This window comes from Podarcis erhardii, assembly GCF_964252035.2.
Source record: "Podarcis erhardii genome assembly, chromosome: 7".
Lineage (NCBI taxonomy): Eukaryota > Metazoa > Chordata > Lepidosauria > Squamata > Lacertidae > Podarcis > Podarcis erhardii.
The window spans coordinates 20637094-20663940 of NC_138511.1; the positions used below are offsets into that span (position 1 = coordinate 20637094).

The 26847-nt window shown below is 46.3% G+C and overlaps 2 protein-coding genes across 3 annotated transcripts in view; one reads left to right on the top strand and one right to left on the bottom strand.

Moving 5' to 3' along the window:
* The window catches only part of LOC309346966 (uncharacterized protein C1orf159), a 32936-nt gene extending 32121 nt beyond the window's left edge, over positions 1-815 (bottom strand). Inside the window, exon 1 of the mRNA XM_081871364.1 lies at positions 611-815. Within this exon, the coding sequence (XP_081727490.1) occupies positions 611-799 (189 nt within the window). The 5' untranslated portion in view covers positions 800-815. The remainder of the gene's footprint in view (positions 1-610) is intronic.
* Positions 816-921: 106 nt separating this feature from the next.
* TTLL10 (tubulin tyrosine ligase like 10) overlaps positions 922-26847 on the top strand; it is a 197881-nt gene continuing 171955 nt past the window's right edge. The window contains exons 1-2 of one of the 2 annotated variants that reach the window (XM_081870836.1): positions 922-1049; positions 7316-7463. In XM_081870836.1, coding sequence (XP_081726962.1) covers positions 7326-7463 — 138 coding nt within the window. In that variant the 5' untranslated portion in view covers positions 922-1049; positions 7316-7325. The remainder of the gene's footprint in view (positions 1050-7315; positions 7464-26847) is intronic. The other variant, XM_081870838.1, reaches the window with a different exon arrangement.

Below are 26847 nucleotides of genomic sequence, written 5' to 3' on the forward strand. Positions count from 1 at the left end.
CAGGAGTATCAAGACGAGACTCCCCCAAATATATGTGTGTGTGTGTGGAGGTGGAGGTCAGGGTTAGATTATAATAATAATAATAACAATAATAGTTTTTATTTATACCCCGCCCTCCCCAGCCAAGGCCGGGCTCAGGGCGGCTAACAAGAAATAATAAAAACAAGTTGAATGAATACAACTTAAAAACAAAATTAAAATACAACATTAAAATATAGAAACATTAAAATATTAGCCCAAATGCATAGGGGAGGGGAGGAAATAGTCTAGACTATACTCCCCCAAATATATGGGAAGGGAAAGGGGGGCAAAGCTAGATGCCCACAAATGTTTGTCTGTGGGAGGTGGGGTGGAAGGGTCAAGTTAGATCCCCCCCCCAGACGCCTATGTGGGGGGAGGTCAATGCAGGTGACGTCAAGGCGAGATTCCACCCGACCCCCCACCTCCCGACCCCCCAAGCAAGGAGGCGCCACTGCCTGAGCCTTCCATGCTCGCTGAGGGACAACGGGGGACCCTCCTCCAGCTCCTCAGGGGCTCTACCTTCAGAGAGGAGGGACGGGGGAAAGACGAGAGACAGCCCCGCCCACCCGCGCCCCTTTCCCGGACTCACCTGAGCGAGCGGACCCAACAGCCGTTGGCAACAGCCGACTCCAACCGGCTCCCTTTCGTACCCCCCGCCCTGAGGCGGCGCCCTGCCCCGCTCCCTCCCGCTACTCTCTGGGATTTGTAGTCCCGCTCGGGCCCTACGGCCCGCCTGCGCCGCTGGAGCCTCCTGCTCCTCGGAAACTACACCTCCCATCAGCAACCGCGCTTCCGCGCCTCACCTCGTCCAGGTAAACGCGCTTCGCCTGCCCCACTTCCCCTCTTTCTACCGCGGCGCCTTTTGGGAAGTGTAGTTTTCAGGCGAGAATGAGCCGTTGCCGTTGAATGCAGCCCTGGACTACAACGACCAGAAATCCTTCCGGGTAGAGAGGCCATCTTGAGCGTTGCTAGGACACGGAGACGCCCCTGGAAGAGGTGGCGGTAGTATTTGGAGGAGGAGGGATCAGGTGAGAGAGAAAGATTATTTTGAGGATGGGGGAATAGGTGTTAATTTTTAGGGGTGGTGGTCCACGAAGATCCCTATGCACATACGTTCCATAGGTACAATATAGAAAAAGCTATTTTTACATTAAAAATAATAGTACTAAATTGTGTTGACATATATAATCATTATTTTTATGTTTTCAATATTACGTGCTAAGCAGTTAAGCAGAAACAATAGCACTGTATTCTTATCATTATTATTAACAATAATATTCACCATGCAATTATGCAAACATAAACTGAGTAATTTATTCCACATTACAGCACAGAATCATTCAGTTGAATCGTAGAAGATTGTTCCCTTTCCTTAACTCAGGCAGAAGGGAAATGAAACACAGTTCTAATTCACCTTTAAGCACACTGAAAAGAAAAAGAGAGAGAAGAGGTGGGGGAACCAAGCTGCAAAGTATTTAAAAATCTCAGATTGGTCCATTCACATATCTGCAAACTTCTGTCTAAACAAACTAACATACAAGCAGTCTGTGTAATACTAGTGCAGTGATAAATTTTGCATTTATTGCTCCACCCACTGTTGACTCTAGCCCTGCCCACCGCTGTCAAGTGGCCCCTGGAAGATTGCCCAAGTTGGGAATGTGGCCCTTGGTGTGAAAAATGTTCCCCACAAAGTTTTACTCAGAGTACACCAATTGAAATTAATGAACCTAATTTAGTCGTGGCCACGAATTTCAGTGGGTCTACTCCTGAGTAGCACTAATGTTGAATACATCGCATAACACACAATCAATACCCATTCCCCATCAGCTGGTTAGCAAATAGAATTCCACTCCCAGCTGGCTTTGCAGCTAAAGCTCCCTCTTTGGTTTTGTACCACTCAAAGACATCTCAACATGAAACCCTGATTCTTATTATATCCAGGAAGGGGTGGAGAGAAGCCACAACAGTGTTTTGATGTCACTGAAGAATCAAAGGCTGCTTTGATTCGATAGATACCTTTGATTTTTGTAGGGTGGTGTGGTGTGAGGAAGGAGAGAAGGTGAAGAGTCTTAAAGCCAGCGGACAGAATAGGGAATCCCCTTTCTTCCTGTAGCTTGGTCCAACAAAACACAACTTCTCCTGAAGACAAAGGGGTTTACCATGCAGCTCTTTACACTGTTATTACTGGAGCTTACTGTTTTCAGCACTGATTTTCATTTTTTTTTGGGGGGGGGGGGAGATGTTCTGAAAGGGCCAGTTGGCAGGTGACAACATTTCTATATGGATGCCCCTTTAAGAATAATTATAATAGTTATAATAAAGTGACAAAGAAATAACAATTCTTCATCACCCATAAAAGGTGGCTCTGTAAAGTATAATGGAAGCCCCTTATTTTTAGAATCTGATAACCATGGCTACCAAACAGCTCCCCCAAAATGTCAACCCTCTTTTGAAGACAAGGGGACAGAGACTAAGATATGGCATGACCAAAAAGTGAGAAAGGTCTGGACTGCCACCTTCTGAGAGGGCTGGCAATTTGGAACCATCAGCTGGTTCAATAGGAGGTAAAATTGCCACACCTCTTGGTTTCAGCCTCCATCCTCAGGGTCTCCAGTAAGAAACAAGGAAGCAGCCTGCTTTTTAGTTGGCTCAATTATTTGGAGACTAGTTCTGTCCCTGTGTTCATCAGGCTGCACCCCTGAACCGCAAAGTAAAGCCATGTTCTCCCTCCTGACTCACCATCTTGCCATACATACACTACTAGGATGTGTTCCTACCACACAGGCCTCACCTGCTCACTTCTGAGCCTCAGGAGACATGACAACTAATTGGCTATTGAGCCAATGGTAGGATTCTGTGAGCACCTCAGCAACATTGCCTAGACCATCAGCCGGCAAACTAAGGCCTGCGGGCTGAATCAGGCCCAATTGCCTTCTAAATCCGGCCTGTGGATGGTCCAGGAATCGCTGTGTGGATTGCCAGCGCGTGGATTGCCAGTGCACATGCGCTCTTCTCCTTTCCCTCCCTCTCCCTCACACGGTGGCGGCGCCTTCTCCTCCCTCCCTCCCTCCTCCTGGTTTCTCCCCACCCTGCCTAGAGGAGGAAGGGACTGGGCTTTGCTGTTGCCAGCCCCTCTCCGGAGCCCTTTCGCGCTCCGCTCATCGTCCCTCCGCTGCCACCACCAGCCCCTGCCGCTCGCAAGACACAGGAGCCGCGGTTGGCTGAGAGCCCCTCTCAAGCAGCGGCCATTAAAAGCAGCCCCTCCCCGGAGCCCTTTCGCACACCGCTCATCGTCCCTCTCTGTGTGCAGTGTGCATAGGAATTCGTTCATTCCCCCCCCCCAAAAAAAATATAGTCCGCCCCCCAAGGTCTGAGGGACAGTGGACCGCCCCCTGTTTGAGGACCCCTGGCCTAGACTAAGATGCTAGGGCAGAGTGAGTAGCAACTACAGTGGTACCTTGGATTACATACGCTTCAGGTTACAGACTCCGCTAACCCAGAAATAGTACCTCGGGTTAAGAACTTTGCTTCAGGATGAGAACGGAAATCGCACAGCATTAGCTAAAGTGGTGCTTCAGGTTAAGAACAGTTTCGGGTTAAGAACGGACCTCCGGAATGAATTAAGTACTTAACCCGAGGCACCATTGTATATAAGAGCAATTGGAACACAATTGGTGCCTTGTGTCACCTGAGTCTTGGTGGGCTAGTAACCGCACTACTGCCTTCTGGACATCTCTTTTTTTAAAAATAAATTTTTATTAAAGTTTTAAAGATTAAATAACAGTCAAAATAAAGAAGAAGAAGAAAACAGAAAAAACAATACACCATCAAAAAACAGAAAAAAGAAAAAAGGATAAAGAACAAGTCAAACCTATACATCACTTGCCTTACATTCACTTATTTCCTTGACCTCCTCTGCCTTCTGGACATCTCTGGTGGTTGCGCTGTAAATATCAGAGCACCACATTGATGCTGGGAGTAATCAGGAGTGGGAAGACTTTTTTTTGCAGCATGAGTGCCACATTCTCTTCTGGGCAACCTTCTAAGGTCCGCATGTCAGTGATGGGTGAGACTAGAGGTAAAAGTGGTTGGGGCAATAAATGTAAATATGACCATTATATAGCAGGCTATTATTTATTTATTCGATTTATGTACAGCACTTTATCCAAAGATCCTAGGGTGATGTACAACATTAAGAAGACAATTTCTCAGCCTTTGGGCTAATATCAAGTCCAGTGAAGAAGATAATTTGTGCATCATAATGATAAAATAATGGTAATAACTGCCCCCCTGCCCCCCCATTTAGCAAGCCATAGATTATTTGATGGTTGAATGGTTGGGTAAAGAGGAATGTTTTTGCCTGCCACCTAAATCCATGTAATGATCCTCCCAGGAGAGCCTTTCTGGGGAGGGCATTCCACAGATGGGGAGCCACCACCAACTAGGCCTGCTCTCATGTTGTCACCCTCTGACACTTCTCATGGAGAGTGGGAGACATAGAGAAGAACCTTGGACGATAAGCACAGGGGCCGGGTCAGTTTGTATAGGGAGAGACCTGAGGTCCTGAGCCGTGTAAGACTTAATAGGTCAGCACCAGCAGTTTCAATTGGGCTCGGGAACTAATTGGCAGCCAGTGCAGTTGGGCTGGTATCAGCGTTATATGCTCAAACTCTCTTGTTCCGGTGAGCAACCTGGCTGTCAAATTTTGCACCAGCTGAAGTTTCTGAACTGTTTCCAGAGGCAGCCCCACATATAATGCATTGCAGTAATCCATTGACTAGCTTCTATGCACACTCGCAGACTCCTCTTTACCCTGCATCCAGCAACCAAGAGGCAGTATCAGAGTTGAAGGACATGTTGCAGGCAGGCAAAAAAGACTAAGGTGGGACTTAGGGCCAGTGAGGGATGTGGTTGGGGAGTCTCCAGTTTTGAGGGCAGAAAGGCTGGGTTGTGAGTTGGGGAAGCACTTGCAAGCACCTTTGCGAACATCAGCCAGAACCATGGAGCACGGGAGCTGGTTTGTTTCTTGTTTAGCAATCAGCTTGAAAATTGTTTGCTTGTTTTTTTTGTTAAAGGTAAAGGGACCCCTGACCATTAGGTCCAGTCGTGACCGACTCTGGGGTTGCGGCACTCATCTCGCTTTATTGGCCGAGGGAGCCGGCGTACAGCTTCCAGGTCATGTGGCCAGCATGACCAAGCCGCTTCTGGCGAACCAGAGTAGCGCACAGAAACACCGTTTACCTCCCCGCCAGAGCGGTACCTATTTATCTTACTTGCACTTTGACGTGCTTTTGAACTGCTAGGTTGGCAGCAGCAGGGACTGAGCAACGGGAGCTCATCCCGTCACGGGGATTTGAACCACCTACCTTCTGATTGGCAAGCCCTAGGCTCAGTGGTTTAACCCACAGCGTCACCCGTGTCCCTTTTGTTTTTTGTTACATCTCTGTAAATGAAATGACTTGAGACTCACTTTTACTGAGAAAGAAAGAGAGAGAAAAATAAATAATTAAAAATAAAAATAAAAATTGGAGGGGCCCAGTCAGTTTCCTCTCCCTTGTCCCAGCATATCCACTCTGTTAAGGCAGCTCAACTTTCATGCCTACTTGGTAATCCAGCCAGACATTTGGAGAAAGCAGTTAAAATCTTGGAAGAACACACACAGTGACATTTTTACAAATATTTTAATAGACTAGGTTATTGGTCTTGTGCACTACTGAGCGAAATTTTAATTATCTGTGTAATGAGGCTAGGACAGATTTAAGTGCTTCCCTGCCTGTCTTTTCGAAAGCGGTAGTCATTTGTTCCCATATTAACAAGCAGCGAAGGACTTCACTTCTGCTCCAATCATGGAGTCATTTCAATAGGATTCAGATTATGGCTCTTCCTTCCCAGAGGTCCCCCCCCCCCGCAAAGTAGGAGAGGGCAAATCTGTTCATTTTGGTGTCTCACTTTGCCAGTCTAAATATGAGTCTTCCCCATTTCTGCATCAATTTGCAAGTTACTTTTTTTTAAAGTCCTCATGAAAATTCATCAGCATTTTAGTGTGAATTTTTCCTAATATACACGTTAGTATGTAATTTCCCCTAATGTGTATATTCACGCAAAGTGATTTTTCCTAATGGGATGTATTTTTATATGTTGTTTTCATTAATATAAGCATTTTTATGAACACTTTACCCCGGTGTGTACATTTTTGTGCCCATTACTTGGCTGGAGAGAAGCGTGAATTTTGAAGGTTGGCTGTGTTTCAGTTTGCGTATTGTTTTGGAAAGTGTGAATTAGGTTGTTTCACCTTAAACTGCACACGGAGTCAAATTTCTCATTCAGCACTACCCAAAAACAAACGTGATCTCCCTCCACTGTCCGAGGTAGTACAGGCCATTACCATTCCGTGCACGTTCAAAGCACCCACAACGGTGCATGTGCGCATTGTCACAAACCCAGAAGTGGAATAATAATAATAATAATAATAATAATAATAATAATAATAATAATTTATTTATTTATTTATTTATTTATACCCCACCCATCTGGCTGGGCTTCCCCAGCCACTCTGGGCAGCTTCTAAAAAAATATTAAAATACTGTAATACATCATAGTTACATAGTTATTGAATTACTACACTATGTAGTAGTGATTTCATTAAAACCCACAGATGCTTTAAAGATCATTAGGGTCTTGACTGCCTTTCATATCCAGGTGAAAAAGATGGTGCCTAATGCTTAAATATACAGAATCCAATGCAGTAGTCTTTGTCCACCTAAACATGTACACTAATTCATACATCCAACATTGGTCCCACTGGACAAAATGAAGTAGGGAAAGTTGGCATTTAGAGGTGAATATCTCACTTAAATTACAGGCAGAGTAATTTCTCGGTGGAAAAACTTAGAAGTTTATTTCAACACATCAAAGAAAAAGGCATAAAAAGGGGGTGTAACTTTCAGAGCAAGCTTATACACACTCCACCATCGTGGGGTTGCAATGACCTGGAATGCAACCCCCCTGCAAATCAGGGGTTGCTTGAATACCTCTGAATATTAGTCACTGGGAATGGCAGGTGGGGAGAATGCTCTTGCTCTCAGGACCTGCTTGTGAGCTTCCCATAGACATCTGGTTGACATTCTGAAACAGGACTAGATGGGCCTTTGGTTTGATCCAGCAGAGCCCTTCCTATGTTCTCGTTTCCTTATGAGGTGGACCACTCTAGGAAGTAGTCTTCCAAAACTTGGTTGCGGTGGAATTAAAATGTGAATTTCTGGCAAATGACCATTTGAACTTCTTTGTACGGAAGGTACGAAAGAATGATGGCATCGGGAAGGAAGAACAATTACTGTGCTTTCACAGTAACTCTTGAGGGATCTGATGATGAAGGGAAGGAGAAAAGAACAGATACTGAGAGCATGCAGGAGGCTTTCGAGAAGTTCAGAAGACGGCGGCAGGTAAGGGTGAACAGTGTTGCGGCTTGCGCAAAGGCATTGAGATCAGTTGCCTGAATGTTGCTGGCTTTCCACTAGGCATCAGAAAGCAACAAATGCTCACCCGTTAATGTTTGATATTAGGAGACAAGGTCAAAACAGTGTAACCTTCCTACCTGGTTACAGTGATCTGTGCCTCATTCCTTTCTCGATTATTGTAATGTGCTATGCATGGGTTGCCTTTAAAGACCATTCAGAAACTTCAGTCGCTTCTGAATGCTTCAGCCACACTTCTTACAGTGGTGGGATTATAGGGCTCATACGTCTCTGCTCCCCCATCGCCACCTTTGTAGCAGCTGCAATGATGGCTTGGTTATTTCTAATCGCAATTCAAAGTGCTGGTTTCGAAAGCCCTAAGTGAAGGCAGTGATGTGGGTTTTCTGGAAAACAATCATATGCAAATTAGAGTAAAAGATTGTCTCATGCATTTTATGCCCAACTGATCACTGCGCTCTGCAGGAGAGGGCCTCCTGCAGATACCATCTTGTCAAGACTTTCGTTCCATACAGTGTAGGGATTAGGTCTTCAGCATGCTGGCAACTGCCTTATAGAATGCTCTCATGTTATATATTAGAGAGGTACCGGCCCTCTTGTCATTTCAGAAGCTCTATTAGAAGACCTTCCTCTTGTGACAAATCTTTTGGGATAGATCTTTATCCCAGTCTTCATCTGCTGTGCAATTGTTTTTATATGTAAAATTCGTTCTTTAATGTTTTAATTGCATTGTCTTATCATTTATGTGTTTGCTACCCTGGGATCCTTTGGGAGGAACCGTGTGTTAAGATTTTATGCATAAATGAATAACATCATTCTAGTTACAGGTAGGTAGCCGTGTTGGTCTGCCATAGCCGAAACAAAATAATAATAAAAAAATCCTTCCAGTAGCACCTTAGAGACCAACTAAGTTTGTTATTGGTATGAGCTTTCGTGTGCATGCACACTTCTTCAGATACACTGAAACTGAAGTCACCAGACCCTTATATATAGTGAGAGGGTGGGGAGGGGTATTACTCAGAAAGGTGGTTGGAATGGGTGATTGGCTGATAGGTGTGGTAAACCTGTTGACGACTGTTAACGACTGCAATTGGTCTTACAGTAAAAAGCAAGGGGTAAGATGGCTAAAAATAGCTATATCATGTATAATGAGAGAAGAATCCAATGTCTCTGTTTTTATTAAAATGCTTTTCAAGTGCTGTAGACAGCACGGCAGTTGGTACATAAAATGGTGGATTTCTTCTTTATCTATGGGCTGGTATGCTGGATCAGATGTTACATTTTACTTAGATCTATCCTGTTATGTATAGCAGGAAGCCCTGTCCAATTCAGGTAGGTGCTGGAGGTGTAAAACTGTAAATACCTCTCTGAGACACAGGATGTGAGCAGGTCCAGTGATACTTCTTTTTCATCAGAAGTTGTCATCCGTATCAATTTTGTATTGGCAAGATCCTTGAAATTTTCAGATGTTTGTGTAGTTTTAAATCGTATTTCTCACATGGAGATTAATGGTGGGACAACAAGAACGGATGCTGTGGGCCCTACTGATCACTAAGAGACTTATTATTTGAGCCTGAAAGGATAAATATCTGCTATCTCTTTTGCAATGGTTTGATGACATTAACACTCTTGTTACAACTGAGCACGTTTTATATAAACACCAACTCTTGGATACATAATTGGACATTTAGATGGTATATATTGATCTATATGTGTAAACTAAGATGGATGTGTTGATGTTTAAATGTATTGTCAATGTAAGCTGAGGGTTATTCCCCCCCCCCCAATTTTAAAAAATAAAACATGTGCAATAAAAATCAATGATAATATTAGTTTTAAAAATGCATAGCAGGAAGCAAGAGAGTGCCCTCCTTCTCTGCTCACCTGGTGTGCCCACCCTGCCTCCAACACTGCTGACTGCTCATATGTGGGTGTCAGCATTTGAGCAGGACCTCAGGAACAGCCCAGGGTGTGGATGCCTGCATTCTGCCTTCTAACCAGCCCAACACCACTCATGGGGAAATAATTAAAAACAAAACACTAAACAATTAAAAAAAGAAAATAAATTGAGATGGTGTGGCATCTGTGGTGGGTGCCACGGAGGGGGATTCCTGAAATATATTGTTACATGCCACCCCACCCTCTAAGCAGTGAGAGGCACAAGGGATCTCAATCGCATCACCCAGGGTTTGGTTTCCTTGAAATGCAAGTTAGCAGAAGGTGTGGTGTCTTTAAGGCCTATGATTTTATTTCCACATACAGTGGGCTCTCGGGTAATGAACGTGATCCATGAGGGAAGCATGTTCGCAACCCGCAGCGCTGCGTCTGTGCACGTGCGGTTGCAATTCAGCGCTTCTGTGCACGCGCAAAGTGTGATTTAGTGCTTCTGTGCATGCACAAGTGCCGAAACCCAAAAGTAACCCATTCTGGTACTTCTGGGTTCTGCGCGGTGCACAACCTGAAATCGCGCAACCCAAAGCATCTGTAACCCGAGGTATGACTGTATATACAAGCTGAGCATCGGATGGAGGGGCTCTCAGTCTTAATACCTCAACAGATCCAGCACGGAGCAAAAAGCATTGCTCTCTGCCTGCAGTTTCTAGTATTTAGCTTTTCATCTCTCTCTCTCTCTCTCTCTCTCTCTCTCTCTCTCACACACACACACACACACACACACACACACACGACCACCAACTCTGGCTATTGTTCTTTTCCCTACTTAGGATTGCATGGCCTCTAGCCGGGTGAGCACAATGGGGTGGAATGTCTTCCCCCCTTTCTTTGCCACTTCCTTGACAAAGGGACTAGTTTGGCAGGCTTCCTCTTACATATTCTGCCCCCACAGGTATTTTGTTGTTGTTGTTGTTTAGTCGCTTAGTCGTGTCCGATTCTTCGTGACCCCATGGACCAGAGCATGCCCGGTATTCCTGTCTTCCACTGCCTCCTGCAGTTTGGTCAGACTCATGTTTGTAGCTTCGAGAACACTGTCCAACCATCTCATCTTCTGTCATCCCCTTCTCCTTGTGACCTCCATCTTTCCCAGCATCAGGGTCTTTTCCAGGGAGTCTTCTCTTCTCATAGGTTGAAGGTTTGGAAGGGAACCCAGGGTTCCATCCAGACTGACTGGCGCCCCCCCCCCAAATCATAACAATAACACTACATACTTTGAAAGTGCATAGAAATCGATTCGCTGACAACTCTGCTGGAGACACTGGCCCCGTTTCTCAGCTTACAAAGTTTTAGACAGCCATAAACTTCCAGGAACAAAAGCATCCCTTGATGCAATGCATCCGTTAGAAGAAGAAGGAGAAGAAGAAAATCTAAACAGGTTTATCTTAAGCCCCAAATGGTATTGTGCAACCGGACACAGATTGAAAAGATGGATATGGAAATAACCAGTTTAGTCCACTGAGAGAGACATTGCTGCGAGTGTGTACGATATTCCGTTACCTGGTGCGAACATCCGCTGCATTTTAAGGATCCAGACAAGCTGGCTCTCCCCATTCATATTTAAGGAAAGAAAGTTTAATTCTTCTTTGATGCCTCCCAAGAGGTGAAGCTGTTGTCTTGATGCTGAAAACTCATCTTGGCACATAGTAATTCTAGGCATTATTAAAATTAATGATTGTTTTTCCTCCTTATAGATTTGTGCACTCGCTTGCAGATTAAAGCTCTGTGCACAAATTGTATTGGCTTGTCGTTTTACCTATAGATTTAATTGTGTGTCTTGGTAACAGCCTGAGTTGCTAATTAAGTCTGATGAAGATTATTCCTATATTAGTTTTTCCTTTGTGGCATTTGGTTTTAATTTTTGCTTAAAAGCAATTTTAACTGTTTCGGCCATGCCCTGCGTTGGACGGCTTCAGTTGCAACCTGTAGCTGCACAGTGGATTAGGAAGGTAAAGTGGGGCAGTGCAGTGCAAACTAAGACACTATTGATGGGGATGGGATGGGTTTTGAGGAGAGATCTGGCAGTGGGAAGCGGAATGTAGTCAGAAGAAGGGGAAGATCTACAGCAAGTTGGAGCGACCTTTCAGGGACAGCAGATAGACGGCTAATCCAGCAAACTTTTAAAGGCTCAACTTCAAAAGCTCAATCTTTTAAAGGCCTTATAGCATTGAACCGCAGCATTAGAAGGGAACTTGGTGGTCATGTAGTCTAACCCTGCCTCCATAGTGCATGAAATATACTTGGAGTCGAGTGTGAATTTCATGCTCTTTATGCAGCTCATAGTAGTGAGGAATGCAAGTTCCCCTGAAATATCTGCTTTATATACATTATTTATACAATGGGTGCCATGTGATTGGCTAATTCCAGGATTCTCCTGTAGGCCAATCAGGTTGTGGCTTCACTTCCACCTGGAGTTAGATTGGGTGGCTCCTGTGGACCAATCAGACTACTGCATTCTGGATCCTATTGTTCTAGGACCAATCAGACTGCTGCAATTTGGATCCTATTCAACGCAGTACATAACAGTGCAAAAACAAACAAACCCAAAACCCTGTTGCGTCAGCATCCAGATAGCTGGTCACCCAGCCATAGTTTAGAAACAGGAAGGCAGCAAGGGTGTGGCACGTCCTTGCATTTCTCCAGCCTTGGCTCAGCTGGAAGTAAACACTGGAGCGTAGAGGTTTGGAGAGACGCAGTGGAAGCTGGCTGCGGTATGTGTCCATTCCCTCGCTGTGGCCATATAAGAGCCTGTTGGCAGGAAGGGAAGGGCAACTCAGCAGCGAGACAGGCAGGGAATGTAACTGGGGAGGCAGGCCCAAGGAAACTGCAGAAGGTTGTCTCCAACTAAGTTCTGCTCAGAGTAAGGTAAAGGTAAAGGGACCCCTGACCATTAGGTCCAGTCGTGGCCGACTCTGGGGTTGCGGCGCTCATCTCGCTTTATTGGCCGAGGGAGCCGGCGTACAGCTTCAGGGTCATGTGGCCAGCATGACTAAGCCGCTTCTGGCGAACCAGAGTAGCGCACAGAAACGCCATTTACCTTCCCGCCGGAGCAGTACCTATTTATCTACTTGCACTTTGACGTGCTTTCTAACTGCTAGGTTGGCAGGAGCAGGGACTGAGCAACGGGATCTCACCCCGTTGTGGGGATTCAAACCGCCGACCTTCTGATTGGCAAGTCCTAGGCTCTGTGGTTTAACCCACAGCGCCACCTGCGTCCCTTCCTGTTCAGAGTAGATACACTGAAATGACTTAAACACACAATTCCTAGTAGCTCCCTATGGCTAGGCTGATGCACGCCTTCTTCATTCAAGCCTCTTATTTGCCTCCTAAATGTTAGCAAGGTTAGTAAGGAACCTCAGGCCCTGGGAACAAATGTGGCCCTATGGACCTCTCTACCTGGCCCTTGGCATTCTCCCCAGGCCACACTCCTTCCCCTCTGTTCTGCTTCCTTGAGTGCTTTTGTCTGGCTGAGAAGTGTCTGTGAAATGGGGCAGCACCTATTAATTTGCCTGGGAAAGCCCCCACCCTTATGCTAAAAGAACACAGGGAGCCACTTTATACCAAGGCAGGCTTGGGCAGTGTTCACACTCGCAGAGTTTCCATTTCTGGGTTTTTAACCTGTGTCTGCACGACATTCTCCCAAATGCTTATGTAGCCTGTGCTTTGCTTTAAAATACTGCTGTTGGATGCTTTGTTTCTCAAACCAGTTTCACACCAGTTGGAGTCCTCCAGCTATTCCTATTTTGTCTCCAGCCAAGGTGCAAACACCCTCGCATAAGGGTAAAGACAAGCCTGCCCTGTGCATACACAGACAGATATGAATATGACACTAATGAAGTCCTGTGGATGTGAACAGCTGGGGAGAAAGCTGTTAACGCACTGGAACAACTCCACACGACTTCATTGCACTCTAAATCGGAAATGTGAGCACCCTTTAGCTGTCCCTATCTAGCCCAGTATTGCTTCCAGTGCCTGACAGCAGCACTTTAGGCTCTCAGGCAGAAATAGGGACTCCATCATCTGCTTCCTGATCCTTTTGAAGATGCCGTGAATCAAACTCGGGCCCTTCTGTATGCAATGCATGTGCTTTACTGCTGAGCAGCTGTCCCTCCCTAAAGGGACGGCGTACTGAGATGCGGCATTCAACATACATCTTCTAAAGTCACCCTGCATGGCACATAAACAACAGCTGATTTTACAACGGTTGGTAGAAAGAAGGGGGGGGGGCTCTCTGCGTTTGTGGGGGAAACAATTGAGATCGAAGCAATTATCTGAGGGGGCCTAAGTTAGCTGAGCTTGATATATAGCCATTGTAAAAATCCTCACCGCGGTGGGGTTAATTATTTCTGGGCTGTGGTTAATTTGCCAGAAAACTGCGGTGCCTTTTGTAAGGTGGTAACGGTGGGGAGCCTGGTGCTTTCTGCGAAAGGGGGGCGCAGTTGGGTTGCCTTTCTCGTTTCATTAAGTAGAGACCAAAGTGCCGTGTCAGAAGGCCGTTTGCAGGGAAACCAGAGAGATTACACTAATATCACGGTCCCACCTAAAGGCCTAAATGGATTTAGGATGCCCAGCAGAAGCCGGTTACCTCCCACTGAGCACATTTTCTTATCTCTGATCCATGCCTTGTATTCTTAAGGTGGGCGCACAGCATCGCCCACCGATAGGGAAAGCGGCCCCGTTTAACTACATCTCTCAGCGTGAAATCCAAGCTGTTGGGAAACAGCTTGTGATCTCTTTTTTTGTTGTTGTCGTAGCGCAGTCTTGTTCAGTTATTTCAGTTTTCTTACATTTTCTTGTTTCCCAACTACTCCTGTACCATCCTCGCCAACATTGCATCGGAAGCTGCCTTCTGCTGAGCCCAGACCATCGGTCCATTTAGCTCAGGACTGTCTACACTGAGTGGCAACGGCTCTCCAGGGTTTCAGACAGGGGTCTCTCCTGGCCCTAACCTGGCGATGCCAGGGATTAAACCTGGGCCTTCTGCACACAAAGCAGTCCTAATAAGAATTCATCCCCTTGGGTCCCCAGATGTTGCTGGACTACAACTCCCCTGAACATAGGCTAAGGTGGCTGGGGAAGATGGGAGTTGCAGCCAACCACATTGCATTTTGTTGCACCTTTTGATCTCAACTTCTGACTTGGCTCACCCAGTTTGAAGGTGTTTATATAGGAACATAGGAAGCTGCCTTACACTGAGTCAGACCACTGATCCTTGGTCAGCACCTAGTTTTCCTAGAGCAGAGGAAGGGGAACCTGTGGCCCTCCAGATGATAATAGACTACCACCTCCATCACCCATAATGGCTGTTCATGCTGCCTTGGGCTGATAGGAACATAGGATGCTACCTTAGATGGTCCCTCTGGCTCAGTACACTAATTGGCTGTGGCTCTCCAGGGTTTCAGGCAGGGGATCTGCCCCAGCCCTAACCAGAGATGATGGGGGTTGAACCTGTGGCCTTCTGCATGCAAAGCAGATGCTCTACCACTGAGCTGTGGCCCTCCTCTTAAGACACAGGAACATAGGGAGTCTCCAGCAGCTTTTCCTGAAGATGCCAGAGATTGAACCTGAGGCCTTCTGCACACCAAGCAGGTGCTCCAACATCAAGTCGGGTCTGCTTCCCTTGCTCTTTTGTCCTTCCCAGATGTGGTCCAGCAGAAGCCTCCTCCTCCTTTCATCTGGGCGTCATCCTCAGCTTGGCATCGTGACTCGGCTCCCACTCCTGTGGAGAAGATGAAATGTCAAGCCAAGGAAATATTGGCGGAATGAGGGCCTTGTATACAATTTGTCTCGCTGCAAGAATATGCCTCATAAAGTTGAAATATGTGGACAGCCAGGCTGACAGTAAAAACTGAAGGCTCGTTACATTGCTTTTTGCTGTTGAATTCTCAATTACCAAAGCTGACAAGGCAGAAAGATATCACGGAAGGAGATTTGGAGGGGGGGGGCTTTTTTTTTTTTTTGCCACAAAGGCAACTAAAATAATATTTTTTGTTATGTGCAATACTGGTGGGGGGGCTTAGATTTGCATCTGCCTTCATCCATCCTTAAACAAATGTTGCCTACAAAAATACTTAGGCTAGAAGAAATCACAGGCTCTTAACTTTGCAAATAAGTGAATGTTTTATTCACGGATTTTCCAGAAGTTACAGTAAGCAAGTCTCCATTGGCAGTAAAATGAAGATGAAAAAGGTTCCAAATGACTTAAAAGGAAAAGAACTTGGTTTCCTTACAAAAAGGACCACGTAATCTCCGGGTTAGCAAAGGTGCAGGCTTTAAAATCTCCATTTTGGAGAGATTCAGTTCACTTGGGGTTTTTTTTTGCAACTGGGAGCCATTGACCACATGTCTCCTTGCTCTGGGAAGCATAGGAATAAAAGGAGAATAGCAGGAAACTAAAAGGTCGCAGGGAGTCTGCTAAGCTCCATCCCCATGGGCAATTCAGGGTTCATGCACACAGGCGTGAGTCAGTAGCTGTATATTACAACATTTTGTAGTTTCAATATTTCTTCATTCAAGATTGATTTCAGCAATTTCTAAGTGCTTAATTACAAATGTCTCTAGGCGGTGTGCAAAGAAACTCAGTGCAATTAGTTAAAACCAGGAAACCAGAATTCATTTGAAATGCCTGCAGGAATAAAGAAGCCTTCTGTAGGTCCTGGAAGGTCAACAGGAAGAGGGCCTGTCTGACCTCAACTGGGAGTTCCATAAAACTGGGCTCACAACACTGAACACACAGCTCCTGGTGAATATGAGCCGTGCATCCGAGCCAGGGGGATCACTGAGAGTGACTTCACTGATTGGGCAAGGATTTAAAGGTTCAGGCAGTACCTGAGGTCTCCTTGACCTAACAACTTTAGGGCCTTGCAAATTATTACAATAACCTTGACCCTGACCTGGTAGCATATGGGCACCCAGTGCAAGCTTTTGAGCACCAGCTATCAATAGTCTGTCCCCATCAACACTCTATCCACAGTACAGAGGTACCTCAGGTTACAGACGCTTCAGGTTACAGACTCTGCTAACCCAGAAATAGTACCTTGGGTTAAGAACTTGGCTTCAGGATGAGAACAGAAATCATGCAGCAGCGGTGTGGCAGCAGTGGAAGGCCCCATTAGCTAAAGTGGTGCTTCAGATTAAGAACAGTTTCAGGTTAAGAATGGACCCCCAGAACGAATTAAGTCCTAAACCCGAGGTACCACTGTATTTTGCAGCAGCTGGAGCCTCCAAACCAGGCCCAAAGGGGAGTTCCACATAGAGTGTGTTGCAAGTCTTGAGGTTAACAATGCATGGCTTACTGTGGTCAGACTAACCCTGTCCAAGGACTGCTATAGGCATACCAGCCACAGCTGGTAAAAGGCACTCCTAGCCACTAAGGCTACCTGGGCCTCCAGCAACAAAGATGGATGCAGGAACACACACCCGCCCACCAATTTGAACAGACAGGTTGGACCTGCTGACGCCCAAGATCCTGTCCAACTCTAAAGTTCTGTAGCCATACTTTGAGTAGACTGTTGCCTATGAATAAGTGATGTCTGTTAATGTCAATGGGTCTAATCTGTGTAGAACACAGTTAAACACTACCCAATGATTCTCATTTTCTCCCTTTCTCTCGACCTTTTTGGTGGCCCAAACCCACAAGAATTCTCCTTAAGTTCTCCTCTGATGCTTACACACTCCCCACCACTTTCTGCTGCTCCCATCAGATGCCTAACATACTTCCAAGTTGAGTCTCCATCAACACCTGCCCATGTTCAGTACTCATTTTTCCAGAAGAGGCTGAGCTAAGCTTGGCTTAGTCTGCTCACAGCACTAGGAACTGATAAGACACCATAGTTGGCGATAAGAGAAACAGAAGGAGAGAGAGAGAGAGAGAGAAAGGCTCCCAGGAGACAAGAAGCTGATTGAAGCTTCTCGGAGGGAAATGGCTTGTTTATCGCAAACATCATGGATCATTAGCAAAAGTGGCAAGGAAGGTTTTGAAGAAAAAACAAACCTTGATTATTTATTGAGTACCGACGACGAGCTCCGCGTCTTGCAAAGGCAGAAGGGAGAAGCCGACTTCATTTCTCTTGCAATTAAGAAGTGCATAATACTTCTGAAGGAAGACAGGCATTTGGAATTTTGCATGCAAATTTGCATGGAATAAATAATCAAATGCGTGTGTGTGCAGGGGGTGGGAAAATGCCTTTGCATAAACACACACACGATTTGCCTGCTTGGCGTGCAGTTCCTGTTTCTTTTTCCCAGAGAGGGTTTGGAGCTGGAAGACTCCCTAGGAGGACAAACTGCCCCGTTGTGGTTTAACGCTAGAACTCGTGGAAATCCTAGGAAGCTGAATGTTGGAAGATTCAGGGCAGAGAAAAGGAAAGACTTCTTCACGCAGCGCATAGTTAACCTAAGGAACTCGCTCCCACAGGGGCCAAGGAACTTGCAGGGGGAAACTGACAATGATGATACTTTAAACATAGGAAGAAAGAGAAATTTTTTTGTTAGAAGGAATCCTTTTATAATCCGCTCCTTGACATCGGAATCCCTGCTAAGAACATAAGAACCAAAGAATATGCTCCAGCACCCTGTTCTCACAGTGGCCAACCAGATTCTGCAATGGGAAGCAGGACCTGAGTGCAACAGCCCTTTCCTGACTTGCAGTTCCAAGAAACTGGCATTCCGAAGCATTTCTGCCTTTGGCAGTGGAGAACATAGCCATCATGGCTAGTAGCCCTTGCTTGCAGGGATCAATCGATGGGAGCTTTCCCCTCCATCATAAATTTTAGCTCATTTATGTGTGACAGTGAGTGGAGGCTTCTTTCATCAGGATCAAGGCAGGGGAATGTTTACCGTTCCCTTCTCTGCATGCCGCAACCTCGGTCGAAATCTCCACCCATGTTTAAGATGGAAGGTACAAAAATGCCTGACATGGCTGCAAGCTGTTCTTCGCTAGGTCCTGAGACCCCGGAGGGCTGCTGCCAGTCAGAGAAGACACCACTAGTCTAGACGAACTCAGCTTAAGGCAGCTTCACAGCCACAAAATACTTAGTTACCCTAATAATCCCAAGTAGCCTAATAAATTTGCACAAGGGGGGGGGGGGAGATGACGCTGCCGTCACTGCAGGCAATTCCTCTCCCTTTGTCTCATTAACTGAACGGATGATTGTCAGCACCTGGGCGAGCCTTCCTTCCGAAAGAGATCCGTGTGTCAGAAACCGTTTGCGGGCAGAGCCTGACTCTGGAGATGAAGTTATAAATTAAGCTTTTATGAAGGCATAGAAAAGCATCCTGATGTCCTTTTTATAGCTACATATCTGAGTAATGGCAGTAAATTAGCTGACATGCACCCAAGGACATCTTACCCTTGTGCCACCATTGATTGCTTGGTTCTATAAATCCCCCCCCCCCCCACCAGCATCTCGTTGGAGCAGAATTTATCGTGTCCAGGCCCTTAATATGTTTATGATGAGCCTAGATTAGGATGCTGTGATTTTCTGTCACTCAGGCAAAAATCTGGGAAATGGAGGCAAAGCTTGCCACTGCACGCGCATACATATCTCCGATGTTTTCTCCACCGCTGCAACGGGAGCACTGTTGGGCTGCGTAAGATGTTCTGGTTTTAGTGTATAAAGCCCTTGAACAACTAGGGACCAGGATACCTTCAAGATTGTCTGACTCCTTATATGCCCAACCAATCACTATGCTCTGCAGGTGAGGGCCTCCTGCAGATACCTTTGTCCTGCACAATGTAGGTATCACACCCCAGTGTTGCGGTACCTACTCTTTGGAATTCCTTCCCCTTGAGTATTAGGCAGGCACCATCTCTGTTGGGTTTCCAACACATCCTGAAGACACTTCTCTTCCAACAAGCCTTTTCAGCAGAGATCTTTCCCCCATCTTCATCTGTATTGGAAATATTTTAAAGATGCGCTTAGATGTTTTATCATTTGTGCATTTGCCGCTCTGGACTAATTTGGGAGGAAGAGCGGGATATAAATGTAATAAATGTGAAACAAATAACTAAGTGAAGAGAGAGAAACCACCTCTAGGCTTCTTCTTAGCTGGCCATGAAAGATTGTTCTATGCCAGGCATAGGCAAACTTGGCCTCCAGATCTTTTGGGACTATAAGTCCCATGATCCCTAGCTAACAGGAACAGTGGTTAGGGATGATGGGAGTTGTAGTCCCAAAACCTCTGGAGGGCCGAGTTCGCCTATGCCCATGCTGTGTCCAGGCTAGGCTAAGGAGGTGCTTGCTTTGATGGCTTTTGATGTCTGGTGGCTGCTTGCTAGTGGACACCCCCTGCTTCCATGAATATGGGCTGAAGTAGGGCTGCCATATGTCCGGAATTTCCGGAGCATAGCCAGGATTCATCCATCAGAAACGGCATCCAGGTGGAATTTTCAGGAAGTGGCTAAAATGTCCGGAAAACCCGGGTGTGTGTCAGCCCATATCAGAAGCTCAACAAGTTTTGTTTTCAGGTTTTCACTTTTTGAAATATTGCAACCCTGGCTGAAGAGTAAAAAATAGGGTAGGCTGTTGGGATATAGGAGAGAAAGCTTTGCTAGCAAGAAGGAACCTGAATATAACATTGTGTGATTTTTTTTTTGGAGGGTGCAGAATACATGCCTGTATGCCACCCTCTTGCATAACATATATGTCTGCAAATAAATATTGACTCCTTACCTCTCAAGTGCTTCAGGAAAGAGAATCTTTAGAAGGCTTTCCCTTCCATTCCTACCAAAACTTTGCACAGCTCCAGAAAGCAAGGGGCATAAAACAAGCCCCTGGCAGAACTAGCCCAAGTCATAAGCAGCATTATCTGCCTGTAAATGGAATACTGGACAATAAAGGAAGCCGAATGGAGGGTTGTGCAGGCATAATTACTGGAAGGCAGAGGAGTGGATTTGCTTGAGTTATGTGCCGGTCGTAACCCAAAACGTCACCCATGAAATAGCTTCCACCCTCTTCTGGCCAACTGAAGACCGGCTCAAGTGGTATTTTAGAAATGGGAGGGCCACAAAACAAAAATACTCCCACTGTATATCGCAGCCCGTAAAAATGCCAGAGTCCGCTATATACTTGCAGGATTTCTGGCCCATCCAGCGTCTCTGCAGGCAGGGACTCGGGGCAACGATGTGAAGAAAAGGGAAAGAAAGAAGAATGCGAGTATGTGTGTGTGTTTAAAGTAATCTAGGGGATTTGAGAGCAAAACAACAACGAGAAGCAGCCATTTCCCCATTGTGACAAAGTCGTGGGGCTTGAAAAACGGAACCTGTGTGCTGGCCCAAGACTGTCGTGGAAACAGCACCGTCTTTCCTTGGCAGAGATGATTTCGTGGGGAAGAGACGCGGTCTCACATTCACAATAGCTGATGCCCTGGTAAATTTGTAAGTCTTTCAGATGCTGCACAAAGCTCACTGGGTCATTTTCAACTACGTAAGTCCTACTCTCACTGAAATGAATGGGCCGTGTTAGTAATGTCCATGAACTTCAATAGATTAGACACTCCCTTTTATTGTTTTAACATTATCTACTGTGTGCGGCTTCCTGGGCAGCAACCAGCTTCCGACTTCAGCAGACTGGCTTCCGGCTTTGAATTCCAGGCCCTTGTTCCACAGTTGCATCAAGTCCTTTCTCTTTCAAAACACCTTCATCTCCAGAAAATAAAATAAAACTCTCTCCAGTTAAGCAGCTCCTGGAACGCTTTGCCCCATGGCACACAATAGCAGGCAATTCAGAGAGCGAGCCTCTCCAGCTTCCTCTGGGAAGACAATCCTCACAGGTGAATAGTGTTTATTGTAAAGGATAACATTCCGCGCCCCCCCCCCGAAAGGACGGTCATTTCTTTTGACCAGCTTTAACCCTTTGCATACGTTGCTTCTGACAAGCCGCAGTGGAGCACATCTCGAACTCACCGCCACATTGTTTCCCACAACTTGCTCTGTTTTCCACTAACAATGGGCCTTTTAGAAAACAATGGCTGGCCAGGTCGAGTTGTTCTGGCACCCTACTTTCTCGCGGCAAGACAGTCTGATTATCCTTGGCACCAGGTTGCCTTCAGCTCTGAAACAGGCTGCAAATGGAAGAAAACACCTGTAGTTAAGTTTTGCATAGGCTCCAGCTGAGTGCCTGGATTTTGAGGCAAGGAAATTTCAGCAGGGCCTGTTAAGTTAGAAGATTCGGGGCATGCAAACTTGAGTATTTCCCCACATTCTATCTTTGTTGGGTGGCCCATCCAAAAGGAGCTTCAGGATCTGCCGGGTTGCCATGCAGTGCTCCATACAGTAGACCTCTGAACTGCAGGAGGCATCCTTCTCAGTGAAGCACCTTCAGGCCTGTCAACCCAGGTTGGCCATTGGGCTCCCTGGGACATAGAAGGGGGCTTGCAGCTCCAGTTGAGTGTTGTTCAGCTGACAATGTCTTCCTGAAGTCTGGCATGTCCCTGCAATGCTCTCCCTCCTCTGTCAGAGGCAGCATGACTCTGAGCACCAGTTGCCAAGTATCCGAAGTGGAGGGAGCCTGCAGGTGGCCTTCCCAGAAGAGGGACCTGACTGGCCACTGCAAGAACAGAATACTGGGCCAGACTGGCCTTTTGACATGGCCTAGCAGGGCTCTTTTTATGTCCTTATCCTTGATTTATGCTCCAGTTCCAACTTACAGCTTGCTTCTTGACCTGGTTGGCTCTCAGGTCCTGTCTACTGGCTGGCCTCCCGGCTCACCTTGCCGCCCATGGTCCAGACTTGGCAAGAGTCCAACACTGTATACTACAGGACACACACGGGAATCTTCTCCGTGGTTTGTTTTCAAGTGGAAGAGGCAACGAGTTCCATATCTGTACGGAAACACAGACAGTGTGGAGTAGTGGTTAGTGTCAGGAGTAGGACCCTGGCAGAAACACATGCCCGACTGGCATGTTCTCTCCCTTCTGGTCGATCGTTTGGGAGTTTCAAAAGCTTTCTTCTGCCTGAACATCACAGCGACTGATGCCAACAGACATTGGCACACTTAGGGATCCGCAGAGTCTTCGCAGCTTGCGTAACAGACCTCAGCAACTCAGCATTTCGGCTAATCTACTTTATTTACATATAAACACTCACGGAGCACTGCAACATGGCTCCGTCTCTCTCCAGCATCAGACAGCAAAGAGAAGGAACAAAGGACAATAGTCCCACTTCACAGAACACAGTAACACAAACATCCTGTCTCCGTCACTTCCCACTTTGTGGAGTCAAAACATACACCGTCATATGATAGACAAAAATCCCATGACTTCAATCACGGAGCAGGAATTCTAACAGTTAGAGTGTCAGATGAGAACCTGGGAGACCCGGGTTCAAATCCCCACTCAGCCATGAAACAACTTGGGTGACCTTGGACCAGTCACTTACTCTCAATCTAACATAATCTCACTCTGCACGTTCCCTAGCATGGAAAGGAGATGCTGGGGCTGCCTGGTGACTCCTGACACAAGTCCAGAAGGGTTAAGCTTGATGACATCCAGACTCCTCCTGATTCTTGTCATTGTTTCTACCTGGTTGGGCAAATGGGGCATTGCCAAACCAACCTCAGTTTGTCCCCACTTGGCACTTGCCAGTCTTCCTCCCTACTTACCACCAATGCAAGAGGTGGCGGTGGTGGCCCTTCCCCCTCTTTTGTCTCAGTGCTGCCCCTTGTAGAACTTGGCAGGGAGGAGGAAGGCAAACCTAGAATGCATTGGCACTGTTTGTCATTGGCTCTGGCTCTGCCAATCACCAGTTCTGGCTCCGCCTACTGTTGGGCTCCTTGCCTCCCCACTCTCCGTCTCAATGGGCACCACCGCATAATAAGACAGGCTACAGTTTTGGAAACAGGTTGATACTGAACCCCTCCCCTGGGGTTGGTAGGAATGTACAGGGGGCGAATGAAGAGTTAGGGGGTTCAAAGGGGGCTTAGAAAGGGCAAGGGGCAGGAAAAAGGTTTATGCAGTAAAGTGTGAGAAAATCAATTAGGAAACTACGAACCTCTGAAAGAAAGGGAATGTACAGAGTGCACCTTCCTTGCCAATGTGGAACTTCTGCATTTAAGAAGATGCTTCCACTGGACAATATCCGCCCTTCTTTTCTTTTCAGATTGCTAGTAATGGTGACAACAATTCTATGGTTCTATAATACCTTCCTAAGAATTTGGGTTGGGACCGATGACAGTTTTATGAGCTCGGCAAGGGGGGGTCAATGAGTATTTTGGAAACCTTGATATAGGCCAACAGCCATTCTTGTGGCATTTATAGCAGTCAAACAATGTGCATCAGGCATGCTCAGAATAAAAAAAATAGCAGTGCGCCGCATATTCTTAGGCTGTAGTTGAGCACAAGGTTGCTTGGGAGTAAGCCCCACTGAACTCACTCGGACTTACCTCTGCATAAAACCTCTGTTAGGCAGTCAAAACTTTGTCCTATAACCTATAGCTATGTAATGATTCATTCTGCAGAGGCAAACGAGAGCAGGGCGACAGTGACAGAGTGCCACCTAGTGGCCCAGCTTTTGATTGACAACCCCAGTCAAGTCCTGATTTCTCATCTGAGAAATCCCTTTAAAGCTTCTGGATGTTTGGTACGACTGAGTCCCTCTCCTCCCCCTACAACCTGAATTCTGGAATAAATACCTCCCATTCAAATTGATTTTTGTGCGTGTGATGAAGAATGGGGGAAGAGTGGTGTGTGTGTGTGTGGGTGGGTGGGTGTGAAGCAGTGAAGTTACTATCTATTCCTTTTGTGCCACTGTGCATCACAAAGAATGAAGCTCATAGAATTTCAAGCATATATATGTTAAAAAAACACAACTGAGCAGGCAAATCAAGCTCTTTTGATACGTGAGATGCTTTCGATAAATATTCCTTTCTGAACCAGGGTCCCTTTGCACCCCGCAGTGCAGACAGCATGAACATGCAAGGTATCAGCCATCAAAATGTATTGAGGGCGGAGGACCCAGCCTTTTGATTAGGTGCCTGCAACTGCTGGGTTGTTGTTTTTTAGCTGATCAAGAATTAATTCGGCACGAGCAAGCATTTGAAATGTTAATTGGCTAGGTTTCTGAATAATTCTAATATGCAAGCCCCGAGATGTAACAAATAAGCAAGCTTCACTATCATCTGTCTACTCCCCCCCCCCCCCAATACACAGGCACAAACACCCCTTGCAACTCCTTGCAGATGGTCTCCTTCGCCCCCGCCCCAACAATGCAATCTTAGCAAAGGGAATTTATTTCCGGGTGATCACAAATGTCATAAATAGAAACCTATTATCCACAGCATTGATGGGAGCTGGGTCTTGTATTAGAATAATGGGGAGCCAGAAGAGGAATAGATCTCATGCTGCAATTAACTCCGGCTTTCAGTCCTAAATTCTGTTTCGGGAAGGGATAAAGAGGTGTGTGTGTGCGCGCGCAGAGGGGAGGGGGTTGGAATATTATTTGAGAATCTAATTGAATGCAGCTGCTGTCCTCCGATAACGCAGTCAGAGATAATCTAGTGCCACAGGTAAATACCCTTTTCATAGGTGCGGTGCAATGAAGATGAATGGTGCATGTAATTTCCTGCATTATCCACATTTCCGCTCCAGAGCCAGTATGAGAAGCTGCATTCTTCTGATCGCTCTCAATGAAAGGGAAAATGTCAGTGAACTTCTGTGGCCCAGGAAATCCTTCACTGTGTCTGCTTCTCATATTTTTTTCTTCCCTCCCTCCTCGTTTCTCCAGACCAGCTCTTGTGAAGATGGTTTGCTGAGAATAGGAGGTGGGGTTCTTTCCTTCCATGTCAGAGCAGAGTTAATGAAAATAGCAGCTTCCTCTTACCTCCAAGCAAGCAACTAACCAGGGGTTCCCAAACAGAGTCATCAGTTCACCAGGGGCGAACATAAACTGGCGACTGATGCCTACTTCTCTCCAAAGAAAGAGGCCCCCTTCACTCCCGTAAATTCTCTTCTGGTTGCCTTCTGGCATGTGAATATTTAGGTGCAAGGACGCAGAAACCTATCAGTTTTGCTTCTTTCAGTTTTTCATTTCTTCAGTCTTAAAGTCAGACCTCCACATTTCTGAAGCAATTTGTATTAAAAAAACACACCAAAACTGTGAAAATTCCAGTCTACTGAACTGGTACCGCAGCCTCCCGGGTCACATCCACATCCTACATTTAAAGCACATTTATACTGCTTTAACAACTACAGCTGCCCCAAAGGATCAGGGGAACTGTAGTTTACTTGTCACATATCTAAAATTCCCAGCTCCCTTGCCAAGCCACATTTCTCAGAATTCTTTTAGGGAAACCATATGCTTTGATATCCAGTGTGGTGTAGTGGTTACGAGCAGTGGGCTCGTAATCTGGTGAACTGGGTTCGCTTCCCCACTCCTCCACATGCAGCTGCTGGGTGACCTTGGGCTAGACACACTTCTCTGAAATCTCTCAGCCTCACTTGCCTCACAGAGTATTTGTTGTGGGGGAGGAAGGGAAAGGAGATTGTTAGCCTCTTTAAGGCTCCTTAAGGAGAGTGAAAGGAGGGATATCAAGTCCAAACTCCTCCTCCTCCTCCTCTTCTTCTTCTTCTTGAACGCATGGCATCGGTGTGTCCTTGGATTGCACCCTTGAGGAATGTGCTTTGGTCTGCAAAGTTGGTGGTAGGAACCTGACTTTGGTGGCACTTAACACAAGGAGCCCCAGTTCACACCACCAGTTGTCTTACTGGTACTCAGTAGTCTTTAGCCTCCTTTCAGCCATTTGCTCTCCAAGAAAGGGGTTGATGCATAGAGGGATCAAGTCATGCAACAGCCGGACTCCACTCGCAACACCTCTTTTTAGCTGTTCTTATTTTTATCAGAAGGGATGCGGGTGGCGCTGTGGGTTAAACCACAGAGCCTAGGACTTGCTGATCAGAAGGTCGGTGGTTCAAATCTCCATGACAGGGTGAGCTCCTGTTGCTCGGCCCCTGCTCCTGCCAACCTAGCAGTTCGAAAGCACGTCAAAGTGCGAGTAGATAAATAGGTACCACTCTGGCGGGAAGGTAAACGGCATTTCCGTGCGCTGCTCTGGTTCGCCAGAAGCAGCTTAGTCATGCTGGCCACATGACCCAGAAGCTGTACACTGGCTCCCTCAGCCAATAAAGTGAGATGAGCGCCGCAACCCCAGAGTTGGTCACGACTGGACCTAATAGTCAGGGGTCCCTTTACCTTTACTATTTTTATCTGTAAGTTGCCTTGAGTTCTGTCAGGGAAAAAGGTGGGGTATAAACAAACAAAAAACAGCAACACTACCACCACCTGTGCATTAAGAGAAGATCTGACAGGGGTACCAGCTGTTTCCATGTGGTGTTGAGGCCTGATCAAGTGGAAGAACATACATGAAAGCAGCTAGCTTCACTTCCAGATCTTCAACCAATACATATAGCT